At 35.5% G+C, this 18,420-nt stretch overlaps 1 protein-coding gene across 2 annotated transcripts in view; it reads right to left on the bottom strand.

Moving 5' to 3' along the window:
- Positions 1-16,937, bottom strand: part of LOC124595484 (esterase FE4-like) — a 41,411-nt gene extending 24,474 nt beyond the window's left edge. Inside the window, exons 1-2 of one of the 2 annotated variants that reach the window (XM_047134246.1) lie at positions 16,842-16,937; positions 10,092-10,235 (exon numbers count right to left, since the gene is read on the bottom strand). Coding sequence is in view for 1 of the 2 variants with exons in the window: in XM_047134245.1 (XP_046990201.1) it covers positions 10,092-10,235; positions 10,517-10,585 (213 nt within the window). In the remaining variant the exon portion in view is untranslated. Of the gene's footprint in view, positions 1-10,091; positions 10,236-10,516; positions 10,638-16,841 lie in introns of those variants that run through there. The other variant, XM_047134245.1, reaches the window with a different exon arrangement.
- Between the last annotated feature and the right edge of the window lie 1,483 nt (positions 16,938-18,420).

Here is an 18,420-nt window from a genome sequence, read left to right as displayed (position 1 = left end):
GGTCTGAGCTGTCGGAGATGGTGGTCTCAAGTATGATAGGGTGCCGGCTTGTGTGTGTGTGTGTGTGTGTGTGTGTGTGTGTGTGTGTGTGTGTGTGTGTGTTTGCTTTCTCTTCTGAAGCAGGCTTTGACCAAAAGCTGTATGTGTGACATCAAATATATACGGAGAAAGAAAACATCAGTAATTGAAATGCACAATGACAAGTGTTAGCTATGGTAGTACAATGAATTTACATATAAATGAGAAATCTACTAATTCAGTCAAAAAATTCTATGTTGAATATTTCACTAGTTTAATTTCTTAGCAGGATTGCACTGCTGGTAATGGTAAATATGTAATCAATCATGTTTCTCCAGAAATATTATTAATACCTCCATGCTTCTCTTTTCAGGTAAAGTTATCTCTAATGAGTACCTTTGAAACAAATGCATAAAAGTTTTAGTCTTTTGTATTTCATTTTTTGTTTATAACTGCAATGAACAATATTACTGAAATTGTAAGCATTTCAGTTAAAGTGGCATGCCAAAAAAACTGGTACAGGCATGTGTATTCAAATACAGAGATCTTTAAACAGGTAGAATACGGCACTGCAGGCAGCAATGCCTATATAAGACAAGTGTCTGGCACAGTTGTTAGATTGGTTACTGCTGTTACAATGGCAGGTTATTAAGATTTAAGTGAGTTTAAATGTGGTGTAACAGGAAGTGCATGAGTGATGGGACACAGCATTTCTGAAGTAGCAATGAAGTGGGGAGTTCCCCATACGACCATTTCATGAATGTACCTGGAATAGCAGGAATCTGGCAAAACATCAAATCTCTGACACCACTGCCACCGTAAAAGGATCCTAAAACAATGGGACCAACAACAACTGAAGAGAATTGTTCAGCAAGACAGAAGTGCAACCCTTCTGCAAGTTGCTGCAGATTTCAATGCTGCGCCATCAACAAGTGTCAGCGTGTGAACCATTCGATGAAACATCATTGATATGGGATTTTGAAGCCAAAGCCCTCAATGACAGTATGACATAAGGCTTTATGCCTCGTTTAGATCCATCAGCACCGACATTGGACTGTTGATGACTGGAAACATGTTGCCTGGTCAGACAAGTCTCATTTCAAATTGTGTTGAGCAGATGAACACATACAGGTATGGAGACAACCTCATGAATCCATGGACTCTGTACATCAGCAAGGGACTCTTCAAACTTGTGGAGGCTCTTTAATGATGTGGGGCATGGGCAGTTGGACTGATATGGGACACCTGCTACATCTAGGTACAACCCTGACAGGTGACACATGCATAAGCATTCTGTCAAATCACATGCTTCCATTCATGTCTGCTGTGCATTCTGACAGACTTCAGCAATTCCAACAGGACATTGTGACACCCTACACATCAATAACTGCTACAGAGTGGCTCCAGGAACACTCTTCTGAGTTTAAGGACTTCTGCTGGCCACCAGACTCCCTAGAATCGAGAATTGCTACAGAGCGGCTCCAGGAACACTCTTCTGAGTTTAAGGACTTCCGCTGGCTACCAGACTCCCCAGACATGAACAATATTGAGCATATGTGGGATGCCTTGCAACATGCTATTCAGAAGAGCTTTCCAACCCCTCGTACTCTTACGGATTTATGGACAGCCCTGCAGGATTCATGGTTTCAGTTCAGCACTACTTCAGACATTATTTTAGTCCATGTCACATTGTGTTGCAGCACTTCTGCATGCTCACAGGGACCCTACACTATATTAGACAGGTGTACCAGTTTCTTAGGCTCTTCTGTGTATTTGAGTGTACTGAAGTTCTTATTCAATTTCACACATGTATACTATCCCCTGCCACCAACTCAACCACTTCAATTACTTTAATTTCTCATATTTCTAAGCAATGAGCACTTCATCCAGTAATGAGTAGTATTCCTGTAAAGTATCTCATCCTTTTCTAAATAGAACTCACAATGATATATTGAGTGATAGGATTATCACATGCCATAAAAGATCAGAAAATTATTTGGACAGGATTAACTGTGCTAAATGTGTAAAATTACATCAAAGAGCTAAATCTCAGTTAAAAATGGAAACACAATTACCAGTATACCAGACTAAATTTCTTCAGAGGAAAAGTTCGCAACTTTTAGCTGCTAAACAACAAGAATAATGAGATTAAAGAGTTACACTGTTCATCACTATTTGTACTGATGTATTTTAATTTGGTGCTGTGTATAGCTATGTTTGACTAATACATAAGCTAACTTACAAACACTTTTGGAATATATAGATCAAAACATAGGTCATCATTAATTAACTGAATATTCACATAATACTACTTTTCTTTCACATATATTAACATTTTAGTTCTCACAGAAAAAAAAACTCTCCCTTCCATTACATAAAGTATTATATCTCAGACTTTTGAACACAGATGAATCCTAATGGTCATTTCTAAAGATGCAAAGTTTTAAGTTTCAACATATGCAAAGTTGTGGTTCAGTTTTCAAGACATGGCAGCCAGCAGCAGAAATAGTAGGCTATCACTTTTGCGTACAGTATTTCCTTTAGAAATTTCCTTATATGCTTCTGTAAAGAAGTGAGTATTATGTCTTTATTTATTTGTTGGTAGTGCTTATTAGGTTACATACTGACTGAAAAAGAAGTTGGGTGATGACAAGTATTAAAGATGGATCATATATGGTAATCAGTTGCTATTATTATATGTCCTCTGCCTCAAGAACTGTAGTAGTATTACTTCTCATGGACAATTTTCAAAAGATTGTGTGTAAATTTCCTCATTATATTATAATATTAAGAGGAGAGTTCAAGGTATCGAATGTTGACTGGGAGACAAGATATTAAGGCAAATGTTGTGAACAGGGATTAAGGCGATAATGTTCTATATACCTTACCCCTAAATTAATCAGAGAACCTGACTTAAATAGCCTGGTTACAAACAGGCCCAAACTTTTTGATTTAGTGGAGTTAAACAATGACAGAAAGACAAATAAAGTATCACAGACTAAATGTGTCAATAGAATTTCATAAAAGGATAGGAAGGGTTTTCGCTTAGTACATGCAAAAAGAAACAGATTTCATATTAAGGGAGCAGTGTGATTTAATCACGACCAGCACTCTTTATGTACCTAGTGATACCTTCATCTTGTGACAACTACAGTAGAATAATAAAAACATATGAAAATTTATTTTCAAATATGAGTAAATTAAATTTGAGCCCTTGCATTCATTTATTATGGATGAAGTAATTTTTTTATAATTTGTAATTTGCAAAAATTAAATTATATAAAAGTATGCTACAATTTGTAATGATGTCTTCTTTAAATTTATATTTTTTATGTCAAAATTATAGACATATTATTCAAATAATTTGTCTATTAATAATTTGAATGTAGTTGCTATCTATTTTGCTTATAATGATTAAGTTTACAGTAAATTATACAGAACAGTAAGCAAAAAAACTGTGCATTGTTTGGATGATAGTTATTTTCATGCCATTCTTGGTATAAGGGCAGTATAAGTTGGTAGTTGTTTGCAGATAGTTGGGTGCTTATTTTTCTGTAAACTGATTGTAATGTAATTGTTGTGAAGATGAAATATATTATCATTTAGAAAGTTACTTTAAAGGCAGCATACAGAATAGAGAACTCAAAAGAAAATTGAGCTAACATTATTTAATAGCTTATGATGCCTGCATGTTCCACTTCAGTTTATTAAAATAATTAGAGCTTCTTCATAATTAAAAACCTAAACTAACACTCATAACCCATGATGAAGACAACAAAGCCATTATATAATGAGATAGGTATTAGATTAATAAATTATTAAAATTTTATTTATTTATTTGTCCATATAAATCTCTTTTTAAGTACATATATTGTACACAGGATATTGGACAGAAAACATTTTTTGGCTATTGGATTTTCAAATATCAAACATAAATTTTATAAATTTTTATGACAAATTGGATCTATACAGTTAATAATTACAAATTTTTGAAATACTGTATATTTATAACTTATTTCTACAATTAAAGATACAAATTACATTTTTTCTTGCATAAGATACTGTGAGACTGAATAGTAGCAGTTTTTCAGAAGGTAGGATGTCACAGACTTTTTAAAGCTTTGTAGTTCAGTAAGAGATTTTATATGTCTTGGTAATCTGTTGTAAAGTTTTGTTCCTGCATGATATACACCTTTTTGGCATAATGTGGTGTTACAATGATTGACGTGTATGTCACTGTCTGACCTGGTACTGTAATCATGGACACTTTTGTTTTGAGGAAAAAGGTTTTCTTTTCTCAGTATGCTTTTTTTGACATGCGTGACTATTTCCAGTATATAAATGCAGGGAAGGGGTAGGATCTTTAGATCTTTAAAGAAAGGTTTGCATGATTTTCTGCTGCTCACTTGTTTCATTATTCTTATAATTGCCTTTTGTTTCCTGAAAACTGTTATGGCCTGATGTACATTTCCCCAGAAAATGATACCGTACTTCAGTATTGAATGTACACGAGCAAAGTATACAGCCCTAACTGTTTCTGCACTAGTACTGTTGCAGAGAATTCTTACCACATAGCTCATTTTTGCTAGTTTTGAATTTAGGGCTGTGATATGAGTGTTCCATTTAAGATTTTCCTGGATATGAATCCCGAGAAATTTAGTTTCATTGACAGAACTAATGTTTTGGTTATCCATACATATTACAGGTTGTGCCGGATTTTTATTTTGATCAGTGTGGAAATTCATTAGTACAGTTTTTTGGGGATTAACTATTAGCCTGTTTCTGGTAAACCATTCAGACACTCCTTTTGTAATATCTTTTGCAGATGCAGTAAGATTTTCTTCATTATTCCCTTCAATCAATAGACTGGTGTCATCTGCAAACAGTACTGGTTCAGAATACCTAACGTGTGATGGGAAATCATTAATGTAGACCAAAAAAAGAAAGGGACCTAAAATGGAGCCCTGTGGAACACCATGAGTTAGTCCACATGGTTCTGAAACGTGTACCTGGAGTTCATTTCCTTCTGTGTACTTAATTTCAGTTACCTGAGAACGATATTCCAAATATGATTTGATCCACTGATTTGGCACACCTCTTACACCATACCATTCGAGCTTCCTCAGGAGTATAGAATGATCAATCACATCAAAAGCTTTTGTTAGGTCCAAGAATAAACCTGAGATATTTCTGTGGTTGTCCACTGCATTTACGACATGGTTTATCAGACTGAAAGTGGCAGTTTCAATTGATCTCTGTGGTCTGAAGCCATGTTGACACCCAGAAATAATATTATTCTTGTCGAAGAATGTAATTAGTTTTGAAAGGAACACTTTTTCAATAATTTTCGAAAACCCTGACAATAGAGACACAGGCCTATAGTTACCCATACATTGATGATCACCTTTTTTATATAGGGGTATTACTTTTGACATTTTCAGTTGCTGAGGGAAGACACCACATGATAAGGATGAATTGCATATGTCCAATAAAGGTGAAAGTATTTGTCTTGCTGTTATTTTTATAATATAATCTGGAATATCATCAATACCAGTTGAGTACTTACTCTTCAGTGAATTAATGGTATTTAGGAGCTCTGTTGGGCTTACTGGACTGAGGAACATGGATATATTATTTATTTCAATAGATGAAAGTTCTTTCCATGTTGTATTAGGTGGATTTCCAAATTTTTCCTTCACTAATTTCCCAGCAACAGTTGCATAGTAAGAATTGAAACTATTTGCAACTTCCCTAGGGTCAGTGACATTATTTCCATCATGTGATATCACAATATTTTTGTGAGTTGTCTTCTTCCCAGTAAGATCCTGCACAGCTTTCCACATGGACTTAGTTTTATTGGATGACTTCATAATATATTTGTCGTTTTCCTTAATTTTTGCCTCCTTTATGATGCGTTTCAAAACTAGCTTGTATTTTTTGAAATAATTAATAAATTCTGGGCTGCTGTTAGTTTTTGACTGCAGAAAAAGTTCCCGCTTCCTTTTACAAGATACTCTGATGCCTGATGTAATCCAGTTTCTGAATCTATCTGTGCTCTTGGAAATAACTTTCCTTTGTGGAAAAGCTATGTCAAAGTTATGCTTGAATATGTTCAAAAAATGTTCCATCTTTTCGTTAGTATTAGAGGTATCATATACTTCTCTCCAAGATTGTTCACTGATTAGGTACTGGAAGCATTCAATATTTTTCCCACTATAAATCCTTTTATGGATAACATTTTCTATACTGGTCGAAGTGTGATTTACAGGTATGGTCAGTAATTGTGAAAGGTGGTCACTATAGCCGGTATCAAAGTTTTCTGATGTACACTTGTCCATGTTTACACATACCTGATCAAGGAGAGTGACACTAGTTTTAGTTACATGTGTTGGAGAACTAACAGTAAGACAAAGATTGTAGGCTTTTATAATATTGAAAAACGTTTCCCTGTGAGGGCTATGGCTCAGAAAGTCAATATTAAAATCACCACATAGTACCACTGTTTTCCCAGTTGTCTTAAGTTTGCCTAAAGCAAGGTCCAATTTTTTGAAAAAAACACTTATGTTGCTAACAGGAGATCTATACACACATAAAATAATAGTGTTTTCAGACATTAACTCTACAGCTGAGATTTCAAAGTCTCTTTCACAACCAAGTTTGCAAACAGATGTTATACTCTTATAATCTACATTTTCTTTTACATATATACAAGTTCCCCCATGTTTTGATTCCATTCTACAAAAGCAGTTTGCAAGGTTAAAATGTAATATTTTTAAGTACTGAAAATACTCATTTTGTAACCAATGCTCACAAAAACATAACACTGAAACATCTTTCCATTCACTATTGAGGAGTATATTTATTTCATCAACTTTGTTTGTTAATGACTGTACATTCTGGTGTACAATCTTCAGTCTATATTTGCAATTTAATTCTGCATCACATTTATTTGTGATACAGTCTACTTCCCTAAAAAATGCCTTTCACCCTTTTTATAAGACATTGCATCTTTCTTTATGACCCATTTGTCCAAAGTACTTTGGACTGCTTCTATATTAGGCCTATTGTGATTCCAATTTGCTAGATGACAGATTTCTTCAACCAAAAATTGTTTCCCAATGTGATTTAAATGAAGGCCATGGCTGGTGTGCATGGACCTGTCTAACGTGCTTACAGTTATTAAGTTCACGTACAGAAACTTTTTGCATACAGTATCTATCTCTTTGTTTACTCTTTCTATTAACTTATTTACACATGACCAAGGAGGAAGGTCGTATCTGTGTGGTTGATTTACAACAGCTACATTTGTGTTGCCTAATTTGGGTAGCACACTTTCAAGAACAGTGATGAGTTCACTACCTTTATCTCTGGCAACATCATTCGCACCTGCTCATTAAGTTCTGTTTATGTTGTGCATTGAAATGATACAAATCTGAATATGGAAGGTACAGCATTTAAATTTGAACACTGGTTGTTTGTTACATCATAGCAAGAAGAGTTTTACAACAGACATAATCAAAGATTAATCTCAGATACTGAAAATGTATGGTCTAAATGAACAAAGCTCAAAAGCATTGTAAAATTCTTCTTATACAGATACATGGGTGATGAGAAAGACTTGTCAGGGCTCAACAACTGTGTCAGAAAGCTGCTGAGTAACTAAAGAGAAATTTGCCATAAATTTAAATGCAGCTAAATCATAGATAAACAAAAACTAGTCAAAGACAAAATAAGAAGTATGGGAAGATATGCTTAAAACACAAAATCAAATAAAATAAAATATGATTATCCACTGAGGTGTCACAAAATCTCAGGAATCTTAAATTAAATCAGCCAAGAGATCAAAAGCATATGTCCACTGATTATACTACCACCAAACTATAGAATGACAGAGAGAAGTCCTACTAAATACTAAATTCTGCTTTACAAGGTCGTTTGATTTAAGAACATTTTACTTTCATGCTTTATTTGAAGCATCACATGAACATAAAAATTACAGATATTGGAATAAGTCACCATAGGAAAGAAAATCAACTACAGCTGCTCAACACAAAAAGTGAGGTGGAACAGATGGGATAGATATAGAAATCTGAAAGTTCCTTCTTCTCTACTAACAGCAGCCTATAATGGGTTGCTAGCAGAACAATACTGAAGAGCGTTCATATACACAAACAAAGTCATCAAACAGATACACACAATTAAGGTCTATACCATTGATATCAGTTCACTGTAAGATTTTTGAATATGTTTTATGATCACAGTTTATGATGATTCTGGAGTCTAATCTCTTCTAGAAATCAACATACTGTTTCAACAAAGAAACACTACGTGAAATCCAACTCAACCTATTTGCCAATGACACACAGGAAGGCAGTATAGATCAGTGCCCAAGTTGATGTTATTTTCCTTGACTTTTTGTTTCAACAAAGAAACACTATATGAAATCCAGCTCATCCTATTTTCCAATGACACACAGGAAGACAGTCAGATCAGTGCCCAAGTTGATGCTGTTTCCCTTGACTTCTGGAGGACCATTGACAGAGTTATCCACTGTCACCTAACAATAAAATACAAGAGTATGGAGTAGTATCCAACCATTTTGTAGTTGGGCAAGGGAGTATCGCAGCACTGTTACTGTTTGCATACAGGGGAAGTTGCAATGAAAAATAAAATGCAGAAGACCTGACCTCTTTTCCAAGGATAAAACATCAAATAATTTAATATCCTGTACTAAAAGTAGGTAGGAAAACCCCTTACTGTTTAATTACACAATTACATTAAAATCATAATAGTTGGAGTCAAGAGAAATAGCAGTCAAGTTTAGGCTTGTTCTGCACACATGCATCATGCATTCTCCAACACCAAATGAGGATTCATTAGTAATTTGATAGTCCACTTTGAATTTTCTTGCCAGTGCAAACATTAAAAATGATCATAGTGAATTGTTTAGTAAATTGTTCCTCCATATGTTTGGGCTTGTCATAGCTGAATGTGATGGTTAGCAACAAATTCTTCATAAGCAAGTGAGAGACTAATTTGCAGGTACACGCTTTCTCCAAACACAAAACACATATTTTTTTATACTGCAACTACACTTGTGACCAGCAACACTACAGTCACCATCCAAGACTGAGCCTGCATGAAACAACGTAGTTTGTGAATCAGATTACAGGAAGAGTCACAACTGTCACATGTGTGGGAGTATGTGCACCGGATAATGTATGTTGAAATGATCACCTAAAACTAATTGTAGGAAATACAGACAGAGACTGAACCAAAGACTCATCTTGTAGTGTAGTTCACCCATGAAGCAGGAAGCTTACAAAACTTTCTTTTGATTAACACTACACTATTTCTTCTCAACCTGTGACCAATATCAGAGAGGATTCATAAAGGAACCAGAGATCAACAAACAGAAGGAGCACATTCCATCTTGAGGTAATATAGCAAACATGTAAGCATCACACAAATTTGCATCCAAATTCAGAGGCATATGCTACAAGAAAAGTGGTGTGTGTCATGTTATGTTTTACTGTTGAAATTCTGAGAATGTAACCTAACAGAAGAGATAAACAATATATTGTGTCATCCTACATATATCTTACAAGAAGACCATGTAGCTAAAATGGGACAAATCTGGGCCCAAATTGAAACTTAAAAACAGATGTTCTTCCTGCAGCCAATTTGTGGCTAGAACTGAAAACTGTAGATGTGACCAAACACTATAATGTGCCTTGTGGGATATGAAAGTAGATGCAGGTACAGAAACAAATACACAATTACATGCAAAACTGAAAATGTTGTAAATTATCTTTTATGGTTCTTTGTTGGGTTTGCTATTTAAATATGGGAATTCTGCTATAACATAATTCTACGGGAATACACTAAACTAACATATCAAGCATATTTCAAAATAAAAAAAGAAATAATATTAGCCAGTCCTTCATTTTTAATTTACTTCTTGTAAAGACAAATTGAAACATGTGATAATACTACCCTTGCATTACTTAGTAATAGTGTTACATTACACATACATAAAAAATTACATTATTTTAAAGAATATTTCTGCTCACCTGAAAACGCAGTGATCCAACTGGTGGTTCAGCATATGGAATTCCTTTGAAGGTATAAACAGGGTTGCCAGTTGTGGTATTAAGTTGTCGACCTCTTATGGGACCCAGAGGTGTGACAACTGTTTTGAATATTCGTGGTGCACCCTACACAAAATGTTAATGTCAAGTATATTAAGAAGGGAAATGTAAATTTCAAATAATGAACCAAAAGAAACTGCTATAGTTCCCATGAATAGTATAAACCTATGTCATTAAATTAATTTTGAAAATACTGACAAAGGAACACACATAATCATTACTAAAGCATGCTACTACTAAACAATTGGTGTTAAGCTTAAAATTACAGATGGTATAAAAAGCATAAAATGTTTCAATTGTTATAAAGCAAAAAATTAATAGTAAATGTTAATTAATTGCTGTTTTACCTCAGTTTGCTTCACTAGACTATATATGGAAAGCGCAAAGGCTAGATACACAATTTTTATGTGAGGCATTGTTGTCTGTGAGAAACTGTCAAAGCACAGACTTTCTAGGCAGAGAGGTGTTCCTCTCAACTACTATATATACAGATGTGTATGAACAATTATAATTTTGCTCTAAGATAAAATATACATCAAGATAAGTTCCTGTATGTAAATCTTTTCTGCTTCCTAATCATACCTGAGCTATTTATTACTCTAATGCATTCTTGTAAGATAAGACATGTGATAAAACAAAGATCAAGTTTTGCAGGTAATTATATATTTCTTGTTGAGATAATTTAGCACTTCTGAATCTGATAAATGGCTGCTGGGGAATAACTGATTTAAGGTAATCATTATTAAGGCAACGATTATGATTTTACATTATTCTTAATAGGAAGACAATTAACTCCCAGATGAAGTTACTTGAAGGTAAAATATTCTTACGGCCCATGAAGATACTTATTAGAGAGCAGTCTGAATTAGCTAGAGAAGGATATGAAAAATACTTGATTTAAGAAGAGTCATCATTTCATATCATTCTTGTGTCAAAGACAATTAGTTCTCATCATAAATTGGTTTACGAGCCACAAAAACTGATGTTAAAGAACAAATTTTAATTGATTGTTATAGACCAGTTATGAAAGACAGAAACACCATATGCATTTCACTGGGTAGAGAAAGGTTCAATGTTTTATATTCACACAGTCACTATACCATGAGACCATGTGTTGTTCAAGAAACATCAAACAGTAGTCGACTTTGTTCCACACATGAATCAACAGATCCCTATTTATTGGCTTGGCAGCCTCAATAAAATTTGTCCCTCATCTCTTGCAGAGTTGCTGCCATAGATGGGACAAAGATTCTGTCTTCTATGAACCCCCCCAGAAAAAAATCACAAGGTGTGATGTCTGATGACCTGAAACGCAAAAAAGAGATGAACCAGATCTTGTTGTCCACCACTTCTAATCCAAAGTTGTGGCATGATGTTGTTAAGATAATACCATATCTCTAGTGGAGAATGAGACAGTGAACTGTCATACATGAAAATGAAATCTTTTGAATCTTCGTGAAGCCTAGGAAACAAAAAATTTTTCAGCATATCCAGGTATGTCAGTCCTGTCATAGTATGAAAGCCTGTATTACCACTGCGAGTGCTGCTGTAACACCACAAATACTGAGAGCCATGTGTGGGTCCATGACAGAGCACCAAGCAAATGGCATATCTTCAGACATACATTGTAGCATTTTTGCTGTGAGAGTTGTGACTGCACATCAGCATACATTTTCTACATTATGGACAAGACATATGTTTGTTTTGATTGTATTACAGTATGTTTATGCATGCGTTGCAACATCTGCAGCAGTTCAGTAACGTGTCCTGTATGTGGCATGCAGCACTGCGTAACTGATGTACAACTAAGTATAAATAATGTGTTTCCTTCTGTGCAACACTTTGACAGCCACTAATTATGTTTACTCTGGCCAGTGGTTATTGGCATTTTGTTACCATGATGTCCATAGTAATAGAGTCAAAATGTTATGATTTCATTTTTTAAACAAGAGCTTATCATTAAAGGTGGATCATTCATGAATGAAAGTGTCCAAAGGAACAGTTCACTAAAGCAAACGGAAGGACAAAAAAATGGCTCTGAGCACTATGGGACTCAACTGCTGAGGTCATTAGTCCCCTAGAACTTAGAACTAATTAAACCTAACTAACCTAAGGACAGCACAAACATCCATGGCTGAGGCAGGATTTGAACCTGCGACCGTAGCGGTCTTGCGGTTCCAGACTGCAGCGCCTTTAACCGCACGGCCACTTCGGCCGGCTAACAGAAGGACAGATGAATGGTGATTCACCCTCCACTTCGGTCACAGTTGATCTTATGCCCACATTGGCTGCTCACCTTTCACTTCAGCCTGTGTTGTTCCTGCCTCTGTCTCACTTGCTCAGTCTCATTCCTCATTTCAGTTCACACACTTGTCATTCCAGACCCAGTCTCATTCTACCAGTCTCGTTCTTCTTTGTGTTGTCATCCAGTCCTCGTTTCATGTCAACTTTTTTATAATTATATAACTCATATAAAAATTAAGTTGTACTTAATACATTCCTTTTTTCAGGTAACAAAAAAGAAATCTATTTATCACACCATTGTTTTGATCAATTGTAGAATCCAACCCACCTCCATGGCAAATGCATACTGCAGGTAATCCTAGTGTTAGAAAAAACTTTTTGCTGCCAGTATTTGGCTCACAAGTGGGGGTGAGGTTGGGGCATAAAGTTCCTGGTCACCTAACATCATCCCAATGTCCTGGTTTAAGTACCAAACCTCTTCACAATGTCTTTTGAAGTGATGGAATATGACACTGTTGATCGTGTTCCATCCGACAGATGTGAACATAATGCTTGGCAAACCCCTTGGTACAGTTCACTATGAGCAGGCACCAGTTTTCACCCTCGTCCTCCCTTCTCATCAATAACATTTATTAAATAAAATTTTTAGTTGCTGTGTAAGAAAGTATATATTGTAAGTGTGTAGTATATAGTATAAGAGAGAGAAAGAGAGAGAGAGAGAGAGAGAGAGAGAGAGAGAGAGAGAGAGAATATATATTGTGCATGAATTTGGCTCGGTAGGAAGAGGGGAAGGGATGCCTCTCCATTTGAAAACTCATAGAATGACATAAAATTGTATTTACTTTATATCTGAAGTAATATTGTTTACAAATAGCTTTTTGGTGTAAAATTTTATGACTTACAACACAATTATTAATACTGAAATACTGCATTAAATTAAAAAATGTAAGCTATAAACCTGCTATTTACTGAGTGTGTGAGGCAAATGAAAAAGAAAATCTGTTTTCTTTTCAACATACTTCTTCTTCAGCAAAGTCTCTCTTATTTTCCCTTTAACTTTATGGGAATATACAGACACAACATATGTACAGCTTTTGTTTCTTATTGTTTTTGTAATTTTTTTATTACAGTGTTCCATGAGCTTGAAACTGGCCTCAACACAATAATTTACAACTTCTAAATTAGTAACTAGGTGCAGTGCATTGACAACATTTTCAGACTACTGTGAAGAATCTCTGTTAAAAACTTGTCATTCGAATCAGATCTCTGTAAAGTATATAGTAGTCAATGGAAATGAACTGTTCAATCTTCTGAAAACCAAATTCAGCCTTTTGGTTTCTGTTGCAGCCCAGGATCATGCTGTGACATTCATAGAGGAGAGGAGATAACAAACAAACCACATTGCAGACTGTTTTTGTGGCCATAATTCAACTTAATCAAAGAGCACAACCTTTTTCAATACATTTGTAGGCAGTGGGGAGTGGGCATGGTAATTATTAAGATAAATAATCACTTGCACTCCCCTAATTTACTATGAATACTTTTATTCTTTCAGCATAGACACAATGCATGTAGCATAGTAGAGTGTGTACTACAGAGAACTGATCTGGTAAAGATATAGTTGTTCTTACTGTGGTAGGGCAGCAATATTATTGTGGAAGTAGAGCCAGTGGTTCTACATCCCTACACATTAATTGCTTTTGCCATCTGCCTTATGACACATTCCCTTGCAGAACTGGAAGGTACTCCAAGAGATGGTTCCTCAAAAAGAGGGTTCACAATTAATTCAAAAGCTATTAATATAATCCTCCCATATATCATTTACTTGCAAGGTAAATACAGGTGATCTTATTCCAAAATGGTTTTAATTGAAACATACTTGCAGTGGTCATATTACATGCTGTTGACACAGAAACAAATGATTTAACTAAAAATCTATTCAGCACAAGTTTCACGATGACTTTTCCTGCCCTTTTCCACAGTAAGTTAAATGAACTGAAATATATGTGAAATTATCAGTATTGAATTAATAAAGAATTTTTCTTTTCTTCTATTTTCAAACACATCTGCATAAATAAAATATATTCTAATAACATTTATACATAATTTACTGAATCAGTGAATTTCAGATTAATTTCACTATTCTCTGTTCTACATAATAATTATATTTGTAGAATGACGAATTATTTCACCTAAAGCGACAACTCACCAAAAGGCAGAAGTTCCGCGTCATCAACAGAAACACAAACAAAAGGTACAGTGCTTTGCTTTGCAGCACACAACTAGCTGACTAATATTTGGCGGGGGAAGGGGATTTTTGAAGGGGTGGTGTGGGCACACACACACACACACACACACACACACACACACACACACACACACACACACACACACACTATTGTGTGACAAGTGGGGACACAGCGAGTTACCTTAGGTAACTAAGGTTACTTAGGTAACTAATTTACCTTAGGTAACTAAGGTCCTCAGGTAACTAAGGACCCCCACCCTCACCCAATAGTGCCTCACTCAAAATAACTCGTTATACTCAACCAGAACTTTCTGTGCATTAATATTTGAAAAATGTTTATACATAATATACTGAGTTATTGAATTTTGTATTTGTTTCACTCTTGTCTCTTCTACATCGGCATCCACATCATATTCCGCAAGCCACTTAATGGTGTGTGATGGAGGTTACCAGTAGTTCCACTAACTGATTCCCACTCTCCTGTTCCACTTCTGAACAGCACATGCGAAGGATGATTGTTGGTAAGCCTCTGTATTAGCTCTAATTTCTCACATTTTCTTGTCTTCAACATTTCACGAAATGTATCTGGGTGGAAGTACTATGTTGTCTTACTCTGCCCAGAAAGTGCTCTCTTGAAATCTCAATAGCAAACCTCCCACTGATGCACAAAGCCTCTCCTGTAGCATCCGCCACTTACTTTTGTTGAGCATCTCCGTAACTCTCATCTGGACTACATAATCTTGTGATGAAACACACCACTTCTTGCTTCAGGTGCAGTTGCTTGCAGTATGGCCTTGGCAGCCAGAGCCAAAGGCCATTCCTGTGTGAGTTGCGCCTGTGTCAATGTGTATGTGTTTTCTGTGTTAGAAGAATTCTTTCTGGTTGAAAGCTGAAATTTTGGCAGTATTTTTCTTGTGCCTGTCTGTGATTATGTGACTAAACATTAAGCACAAGTTTCAGGATGATTTTTCCTGCCCTTTTCCACAGTAACATAAATGAATATGAGTAAAATTATCAGCCTTGAACTAATAGAGAAATTTTTTTTCTTCTATTTTCAAACACACCTGCATAAATAAAATATATTTTAATAGCCTTTTCTACATAATTTACTGAATTAGTGAATTTCATGTTCATTTCACTCCTCTCTGTTCAACATAATAATTATATTTGTAGAATGATGAATTATTTGGAATAAACAGACAACTCACCAAAAGGCAGAAGTTCTGCCTCATCAACAGACACACAGACAAAAGGTACAGAGCTTTGCTTTGCTAATTTTTGGAATAGGGTGAGGTGGAGGTGCAGGGTGGGGTGGTCTGAGGGATGGAGAGAGGCGGGAGACAGGGAGGATCGTGGCTCTGGGGAGAGTGGTTAGTAGGAATCTATCCATTTCCTAATATTATCATAAATGAAACATAGAAGTGACATCAGTTTTCCAGAAAAAATAGTTCTTTTTTGTATTATGAATTTAACTTGAAAATGTAATTACAATAGAGAGTGTCATTATTGGCATATTTGCACTTCATTCTGAAAACAACTGTAAGAAGAAGTGACAAATACTAGTTTTAAACGCTTTGAATCCAGTACTCATTATGTTTGTAATGTCACTGTGTTAAAGTGTCATCTTAATATCTTTGTTGTATTCCTCTGGTCAGTACCCATTGTTGTGAGTTTTTCGAATCAGCTTACTCATCACACACTTACGCTCTGAATTTATTTCTTCCCTTTTGACGATTTTGAAGGTGTGACTTTCCACATGTAAACTTACAATTTGTAATTCTAGTAATTTACATTGCCTCTGCACTTATTTCTATATTTTAGTGTTGTAATGTTGTATCATTACAAGACATGTCTATATTTTAGTGTTGTAATGTTTGTATCATTTGTCTTGGGACAGAATGTTCCACAGATCTGATAATTTTTGAATGCCATGTCCTCATATATGTATAGATTATGATTTGCATAGTAGATATTCTTCTTACATTTTCTGTAATTATGTTCAGTAACGCATGTAATCTTACATCTTACACCCCCCCCCCCCCCCTCCCACACACACACACACATTACTATTAAAATTCTCTGTCTTTGCACAAATTTCTGGCAAATGTTGCACTGATATCCGCTCCACCTAGGTTCTATATACCCCTCTAAATCCCCGAAAGCCATGTACTGTGCCTCACATTTCACATCCGTTTACGTCCCCCCGCCCATGTGGATCCTTGACCGTCTCATCAAATTTGTCCTCTCTTCACCCATTCAACAGGACTTCTCGAGCGTCGACTGTATACTGTTTCGTATTCTCTTCACCCAATAAAATGGCGCCATCAGAGAGGGACATTATTGGCTTATCTACAGACACTTTGGAGGCAAAACGAATACGACCAAAAAGCACTGCTTTAATGACTAAATATCGCATCAGCAATCTCTCCTGTGATGGAAAACATTCATTTGCCAAAAAATAGTGCGTTTACACCGACATTAGGGACATTAGTTTTTAAGCTAATGCACTGCCTTTGCTGTTATCAGGTGATATGAATCACCGAGGAAATAAATTAACGTTATTTTTCGAACAGACGTTGCGTTAAAATATCTGACCTTGTACAAGACCTAATTGCTTATTTTATCGATACATATTGTAGGATCTTTTATGCCATCTTCAGTAGGTGACTGATGAAGTGGGACATAGTCATAATGAATGTATTGGGACCAGATGTTTTGGTAGTATTTAACAGAAGAAATTTTTTTCATATTGTCTTTGAGTACTGATTTCAATCAGTAACAGCCGCCTTCAGATCAGTCTGTGTTAACAAAATGGTATGAAAAATATCATAAAACTCTGAGCCGAGAAGGCTATACTCAGAAATACAGTACACGATAAAACGTAAGAACAAACGTACGTGATCCGTACAGTGGGAACATCATTGGCGGGTTGAAGATATTAACTAATGATCGAAATACTAATCAAAGAAAATGTAACATACTCTTGAGAAAAAGACTAACACAAATACTGCATAAAAACAATTGCACTCTGTGAAAGTTCATTTGGGTTAGGTAGTTGGAGCAGTTAAAAAGAGTAGTTTGTACTCCGCGCTGTAATGTGATGGTTATTTACACTTATTATACGTCGACAGTCGTTGCATTGGCGATGTGAGGGCAATATGTGTTGGAGGTCCGAAGACATACGTTCGAGAATACTAGCGGAGGAGGAAAATTGGTTCTCAAAATAATAAACGTTATTTCACGCAGTTCGGTACTAAAATTTATTTTAAAGAACAATATTGTCACTTCACAAGGAAGTTCGGGAACACTACGTACTAAAAAGTCATCAGAATCGTTTCAGTCTTTTGTGCTAACTGATCAGTAATTTCGATAGTATGTTGTTTTCGAAGTTTGGAACATTATCATTTTTTGCATGCTTACTGGTAAATTAGTGTGAGTGAGAATGTGTATGTGAATGATTTTCTGTGGCCACGTTGTTTGTTAGATAAATGCAGTGCTGACAGAGCTTATTATAAATCATTAACCGTGCCTTAGTCAACACTGATTATATTATATGATTTAATTGAATTACTTCATTTAAAAAAATACACACTCGAAGGTACAGTACTCGTACCACGCGTCTTTCAAATTTTTTGTTACAACACGAAGCTGGGTGTCCGATTCTTTAATAGGAAAGGTGTTTACGCGCTACAGTTTGTACCATAATCGGCATGTGTAGGACGTTGACAGTTTATGTAGTGACAGCCGGCACGAATGATA

Source organism: Schistocerca americana, chromosome 2 (assembly GCF_021461395.2).
Source record: "Schistocerca americana isolate TAMUIC-IGC-003095 chromosome 2, iqSchAmer2.1, whole genome shotgun sequence".
NCBI lineage: Eukaryota > Metazoa > Arthropoda > Insecta > Orthoptera > Acrididae > Schistocerca > Schistocerca americana.
The sequence above is the reverse complement of the archived record's forward strand: the minus strand, read 5'-3'. Positions and strand labels throughout refer to the sequence as shown.